General features: G+C 44.0%; 1 protein-coding gene across 5 annotated transcripts in view; it reads left to right on the plus strand.

Annotated features, from left to right (window-relative positions):
- Positions 1 to 7,470, plus strand: part of KDM2A (lysine demethylase 2A) — a 98,182-nt gene that overhangs the window by 78,483 nt on the left and 12,229 nt on the right. For 4 of the 5 annotated variants that reach the window (XM_072970397.1, XM_072970399.1, XM_072970398.1 and 1 more), the window contains one exon: positions 6,347 to 6,430. In XM_072970397.1, the coding sequence (XP_072826498.1) occupies positions 6,347 to 6,430 (84 nt within the window). Of the gene's footprint in view, positions 1 to 3,436; positions 3,853 to 6,346; positions 6,431 to 7,470 lie in introns of those variants that run through there. The other variant, XM_072970401.1, reaches the window with a different exon arrangement.

Below are 7,470 nucleotides of genomic sequence, written 5' to 3' on the forward strand. Positions count from 1 at the left end.
ACCAGAGGGAAAAGGCACTGGATGGGGTGGGTGTCGAATCACGGCGCAGCTGGAGACTGCAGTGCTCCAGAACTTGCTGCCTGTAGCACAGAAGGCTACACTGCAGTGCAGGGCAGAGGCAAGTCCAGAGTTCACCCTTCCTGTAGAGGAGGAATTCTTTCTTGTTGTAGCCTATATGGCTCTTACAAATAACTAGCAAAAGAGATGAGAGGAAAAGTGGTAAGGTGAGATATCCTTAATTCCATATTCCCTGGAAGAAAAGTCCATCATTTTAGTGATGTGATAAGAGGGCTTTGAAGCTTCTAAACTGTTCTAGAGTGTTGAAGAAAGAATCACAGGGTGTAGAGTTTGAAGGGGATTAGATAAAAAGTGGGTCATTTGAAAGTGCTGATTTATTGGTAAAGTTCAGGGGAAGGTGCTGTATGTATAAAGTTCTATTTGGGAGGGGTGCAAGTGACCTTGACTCCTAATCAGAAATTGAGAAGCAATGTCCTTAGGAGATGTTGAATAAAGAGGTAGAACCTAGAGCAGTATGTACAGTGCAATCCCTTTGATGTAAGAAAGTCTCTCTGTATGTGCACTGCAGTAGGGCTGGAGGGGGCATAGCAGATGCTGCCAGTGGGTCACAGCAAGGCAGTGGGACCGGGAAGACTCTGAAGTTTTAATCAGACTTTATTGTTTTGTTTGTGTTTATTTTGGTAATAAAGGAGCTCTTAATGTATGTACATATATAAAAAGAAGCTTTTTAATATATTGATATATTTGGCTGCCCAACTCATTTAATGAAACAATTTCAGTATTACTGAATATTTTTCCACTTTTCTGTTTTCTCTGAAACATTTTGATAGCTTAGCAAAGATGTGACTTTGGGCAGGGTACTAGATCTATAAAGGCCTAGTTTCTCCTTTGTAAATAACATCCACCTTATTTGGGGGTGTTATGAAAATTAATGTTAATGTTAGTAACTAGTACTTAATGAACTTAATGAATTATTACAGAAAAAAAAATAGCTGTTAAAAATCGGTAAAAAAAATTAACTTATTCCACTGCTGTGAATAATTCCTGCCTGTTCTCTGCCAGGAACAGGCTTAGTGTTGGTACAAATATGCAAACATGCTGTGGACCCAACCCTCAGGGGGGTTACAGTTCACTGGTAGAGCAGGCATTTTAAGTGGGCTAAGAAAGAAAGTGCATTCTAGATTTACAGGTGCTGGGCATGACATAAGGCATTGTGTGAACACTGAAATTTGAAATTTTTTTCTTTGTGGTACAGTAGGTTATTGCTGCCCTGATCTAAGATTTTAACATTTTATTTTGTAGCTATGATCTAAAAGTTTACATGAGGCTCCATCTCAGGAGTGTGATGGGTCTAAAGCAGAGAGTGTTGGTTGTGAATAAATACAGAAACATTAATCATAAATTTTCTTCATCTGACACTTTGAGGGTGATTCTGACACTAATAAAGAGAAGAACCGATAAGAGGACCGAGTTTAATTAGGCTTTAATCCATTAAGTCAGATTAGGAAGGAAAAAACGTATATAAATAAAACTTCACTTGCAGTTTTTACTAACAAGATATCTTGTAGTAATTAACACATTCTTACTGAGTAAAAGGTTTTAAATAATTTAATTAGCTACAAGGCATGTAAGTTTAGGTTAGAATAGATACAGTTCTTTAAAAATGTTTTCATTATATTCCGGTATTATGTAATGTAATTGTCATGTTCTTGCTGATTCCCATCTTTGTTGCCTTTTATTCTGAATTAATAGAGAAAAAATTAGGCTTTATTTAACTTGTGATTTGGAAACTTCTGAATGAGTTTCCTAGTACCCTGTCTAGTTTTTGTCCTTGGTGACCTCTGGATTTTGTGCTTGCTACATCTTGAACTTGTATTTTGTTTTGGAGTAACATGTTTCTCTTAAGTATTTGTGCGTACTTTTCATTCCTCTAGGTTAGATAGTACAAAGACCAAAACAAGCATTTTCCAGAAGACATCTCACATTGTTAAGGAAGGTTTTTCTAACATAATAGGCTGATTGCACAGGGTCTTTGAGTCTTAAGATAAAGTGCAAACAAGGGTTTAAGATTAGAATGACCATATAAACATTTCCAAGAAGAGCTCCACGGAAGAACACAAAATTCCCTCCTTTCCTTGGTAAACTGCTGTAAAAATTAAAATATGCAGCCCCTGGCATCTAAAGCCCCAGGCCTCAGGCCCCAAGCCCCAGGCCCCAGGCCCTAGGCCCCAGGCCCCAGAAAGTTTATTAGGCCACTGACTCTATACCAGAAACTCACCGAAACAACTGTCTTGGAATAAGCTGGAATAAAATAGGCATGTTTCCAATTGTAAGCGCTAGATTCTCAGTGGCCTGAGATGTTTATTTTAAAGCAACTTCTGTAATTTCCAGAAAAGCCAAGTTACATTTGTGAGAGTCTGAAAATAACATAATTCTGGATTCAAAACATAAGATACTATAGCCTGAGAGAGTGCTTGTTCAGTCTGAGCTTAACTCTGGCTGTGGATTGGTGCATGGAGAGTGGGTGACATGTCACTTGAGTGGCCGTCGGGGTGGCATCAAGGTGTCCGACAGGATGCAGGGTTGGCTGCTTTATTCAGGGAATATCAAAAATGAGGCAGGCCAAACAAACCACTAGAAAAGTGTCCTGAGGGTGGGGTAATCCGAGGGGCAGAGTCAGTGTAACAAATTGTGGTCCCAGAAGACTGGCAGATGTGGAGTTGGCAGATGCATTTTCAGTAGTTCCCTATGCCTGCTTCTGAGGCAGGAGAATAAAGCTCCTTGACCTGAGGTTGCACCTTAGCTGGTTAGATGGAATTGCTAGAATTGCTGCCTCGGTGTCTCTATTAGTGGTGGAGCTCCTGGTGGGGACCCAAGGCAGTCATGTGTTGTGGAAGTAGTTAATGTTAAACAGACATATTGTATAGAATATCTCAGTATTGGTTGAAATGTGTCATTCCTGAAGGTTTGTCTGGAAACTTGTGCTGGTTCTAGCTTCTGGGCTGGGAGAGAGGGGCAGTGAGGGCAGGTGAGGCAGGGAGAGAAGGTAACTCCAGAAGAGCTCAGCCCTGGGCCTGGCTTATCCACCCAGGCGGAACTTCGGGCGACTCACCGTCTGCCTGAGAGTGGGAAGGGAGTGGGGGGGGGGGTGCGCGCGCGCGCGGTCAGCCGGAGAGCCCTGGCTGTAACGACCAGAGGTGACCCTGTGGGGAAGGGTGTGGATTGAGACAAGGGCAGACCGGACACAGAATGGGTTAAAGCCTTCCCTTTCGCTGGCGCCTTCAGAAGTCGGCCAGCAAGAGCCCTCGGGGCGGCCCTGGGTTCTCCTATTGCAGCGCTGGTGGGAGGGAGAGGGCGGGAGCACGGCCCGGGTCCCCTCCCCGGGCAGGCTCTCCTCCAATCGCCGAGGAGAGAGCGGTTGCCCAGCACACCCCCTCCTGACTCTGCAGCAGGACGCTGGGCCCTCTGCTGGCTCGCGCACTCGAGCTCGGCTCCCCTCCTGCCATCTTCCGTTGCAAAGCATTTCTGGGAGCTGCATGTGGGTGACGCAGCAGCATTGTTCGCAGGCACAGGAAGCCGCGGCTGAGCTGAAGGGCTGGAGAAGGAGCTCAGAGCACTGCACGCCGCTCTCTCTGGGTAGCCTGAAGGGTTATAGCCGGACCGTCCTGCCTTTCACTCTGGGAGATTTCAGAATTTTCAAGTAAATCGGGATTTTTCCTAGAGGCAGAAAACCTAACTCCTTCAGCACAACTTCCAACACAGAAAGCAAAACAAAGACGCTGGGGAAACTTCAACCAAGCGACTCTGCAGCTCCAGAGCGACGAGAAACACAAGGTCAGGCAGGCGGGCAGCAAACCCTTTCTGGTTCGGGGTGTGTGTAACTGTAGGGACTTTGTCTCGGCGAAGAAGCAGAGGAACTGCCTGCCGGGCGAGTCCAGGACAACGCTTAGGTTACTTCTTGTCGGTTGAGCTATCACTGCACTTGTTCCGTCTCCTGGTGGGATGTGCTTTCGAATTGGGTCGCTTGGCTTTTGGGAATCTTTCGGCCTTCTCTACCCAGGCGCCCGCCGTTCTCTTCCCCTTCTTGGGATGTGTGGGGTGTGGGCTTGTGTTTGAATGTTCTCCTGAGTGCCAGGAGCCTAGATGGGCGTTAGCCTTCCCGCACTCCACCCCCGCTCCCCGTCCCAAACCCCGTCTGGTGAAGGGTGGTGGCTTCTTTATATGGTTTCTTGAAGGGCCTCAGCTGCAGTCTGCCTTTTTTGATGAAGCAGGGCGTGCTTGGGTGTATGGCCCCAGTGAAATAGGGCTTGGAAGGAAATCTGCATTTCCCTCCACACCCACACAGACCTTAGTAACTGAGTCGTGTATGTGTGAACAGCTTCCCCCCACCCCCCACAAAGCAGACACAGTTTCTCCACCTACGGTTCCCTGTCCCCCACAAATACCTTGCAGGTAGACTGCTTTTGGTGAGTAGTTAGGTTCCTTTTCTACTCTTGAACAATCGTGGATCTTTCTGTGCAGTCTGTTTTGCTGAAAGTGGAAAGTCCCTGTCTGTGGACAGCTCAGTGCTCTCAGGCAGAGGAAATGGGCAGAGTCCTACTCCTCGGCTCTGCGGAGTGGGGGAGGGCAGCTGTGCACTCCTCGCACCCATTTTGAATGGACCTGAATTTTTCACCCTGGGGAGATTAGGAGCCCATACCAGAGCCCCATCCCACGTGGCACTGCACCCCGCCTCCTCACCCCCACGCAGTGTGGTGCTAGCAGGAGGCTCTGGAATAGGATGCCATAGCAACTCGAAGTAAATAAAACGGCTGCAAATGAAATCAGTTTGGGGGAGGATGAGAGGCATCTGGAGACTTAGCAGAGGGGATCATCCGTGGAGGAGCTTCGTGAGTTTGAGTTAAGGGTCTTGGAGTCCCAGCTCTGGAGGCAGAACATGATCCTTAGGTTAAGGATGAAAATGCGCAGTAGAAGAATGTGGCATGCTTCAAAAAGTCCTGATCTCTAGATGCAGACCCCAAAGGATTATGAGAATGATTATTAAAAATGGCCCACGCATGCTGACTTTTCCAGGATCAAAGTTTAGTTTTTCTCTGAAACAGTTAATATCCTGTACACACCTAAAGAACCAGAAAGAAATCGTATAACTTGTCTTCCTGGATTTGTGTTCTTTTGCTGTTGCCATTACTTTAGGGCTTTTGAGGTCAGAGAAGGGATTCTGGGAAGAGGCAAAGAGGGATTTCATTCTGCTAGAAAGACTGAGACTCAGAAATTTCTGTCAAAAACGTAAAAGATTTGTTTTAAATAACACTCAACCATTGTGATTCACTTGAGTAGCAGTTTCTTACTGTAGAATTGTTCTCAAGTTATTCTAACTAGATTGGTTAAAGTCATGAGAACTATTACCCCTAAGATTGTTCCTGTCCCCATTTATAGGAATAAAGGCTGTTGACTCTGTGTGTGTGGTGGGAGGAGTAGGTTGAAATTGAGATTTCTGTAATCAGCCTTGGAAGAACAGAGAGCCCTGGGTTGAAACAAGACATTAACCCCTCAGCTGAGGAAGAACTTTATCATGAAACACATTACAAAGTAAACATAAAATTATACCTATGCTGTAACAAACATTGTTGAAGGGAGGGAGTAGTTTCTCTGAGCTACCAAGTTCAGATTTTTATTTTTACTGCTGCTGTTTTTACAGACTTTATAATTGGTCACAGTGACATTATTTATGTCTTTTTCTAATTCTCACTTCATTAGGATACTTTTTGAGGCAGAAACTGTGTCCCAATTTGGAATTTAAGAAAAAGCTAATTCCTGATTTTAACAACAACAAAAAAGACATCGACTCTGCTGTTCATATTATTAATTAGCCAATTCTGCCCCCTTTTTTTTGCCACTTTACTAATAACATCTGCAAAATGAAGGCAATATTTAAATACATTATAGTATTAACTGGTACAGAAAAGTAGAGGGGTGGTGTAAAGTTTTACTGGCATATATAGAACTTTGTGACAACACTGTGTGTGTCGTGATGGTAGCTTAATGCTTCAGCATAAATGTTAGAGTACAATGAGTACACATATATGGGGTTGGAAGCAAAGGTAAGTTTGAGGTCTTAAAGCACTGCGCTAGTTTGAGTTGTCTTTCATCTTCAGTTTACTTGTTTTGCAGTGAGTCTCTATATGAAAGGAGAGTGCAGACAGTTGCCAGCCTGCCCTTCCCCTTGGTGCTTGTGGAGGACTGAGGCTAAGCCGAATGCCTTTGGGAGTAGTTGGCTCTTTGTTCACTGTGTCCATTTTTCCCCTCTTCTCTCCTGTCTGACTCTTAGATTTTGCTCGAGGAGCTTGCCAACAGTGATCCCAAGTTAGCCCTCACTGGAGTCCCTATAGTACAGTGGCCAAAAAGGGATAAGGTAAGAAATTATTCTTCTTCATCTTCAGGCTGCTGAAACACTTTACTGGCTGACCATTACCGTTCCAGGAAGAAGAAGAAAAAGAAAAACTAGAGACAGACAGCTTTTGATGCATTAATATAAACTGACAGAAAATTATTACTCAGTTCTGTTTGGACTCTTAGGTCAGGATAATTGGCTATCTTTGGAGGTGACTCTCTTAGCAGAACTGTCAAACTAGGAGACCTGCCTCCAGGTTCAGATGCCAAGGTGCGCATTTGTTCACCAGAATCAATCAGTTCTTACCCTTCTGGCCCATAAACTCAATTGTTTTCATAGATCTGATTTAAAACTAGTTATAACTAATTACATATACATTTGAAAGGCTAGAGTATTTCTCACATTGGAGTGAGACCACACTCAAGATTCCCCTTAATTGGACTTTTAAGTATTGAATTGAAAAGAGAAAAAAAAAAAGGAGTTACCCATTAGTTAATAAATTGTCAGTTATGAATGTTCATGCCTCTCAGTCAGGTTCTATATAATTTTTTCTCATATTGTCCTTTGTCAAAGTAAGTGATAGTATTCTGATCCTGGCCATGAACCCGGCAAATAAATTAGCTCCTTCTTGGGTGTTCCCCAGCTGAAACTTGCAGAGCCATCACACTCCAGGAATGTTTAGGCAGAATATAAAGGTGTGTATCTAAAGGATGACTTTGAAGAACCACCTCCTCCTTTCTAGGTGGAGTTGTCCCACTTGGCTTCTGCTGGCCACGTGGGACTGCCTCAGAACAATTTAGTCATTTCTAGCCCTGACTGTTGAGTGTTTTGTGTCAGAAAAGTGTTTAAGGCACAGTGGGAAATTAAAGAAGTAGAAGACAGTCCTTGTTCCTGAAAAGATCACCACCAGCAGGATAAATACGAGTGCTAAAATTCTAAACATATACCAGAGAGATTTATTTCACACTTAACTATTATTGGAGTGTCTGCTATGGACCAGGTTGTAGGCTTGGATTTGGAGTAATAAAAAAGAAGACTCATCTCACCTTCAAGTAGCTTAC

This window comes from Vicugna pacos, chromosome 10 (genome assembly GCF_048564905.1).
Source record: "Vicugna pacos chromosome 10, VicPac4, whole genome shotgun sequence".
Lineage (NCBI taxonomy): Eukaryota > Metazoa > Chordata > Mammalia > Artiodactyla > Camelidae > Vicugna > Vicugna pacos.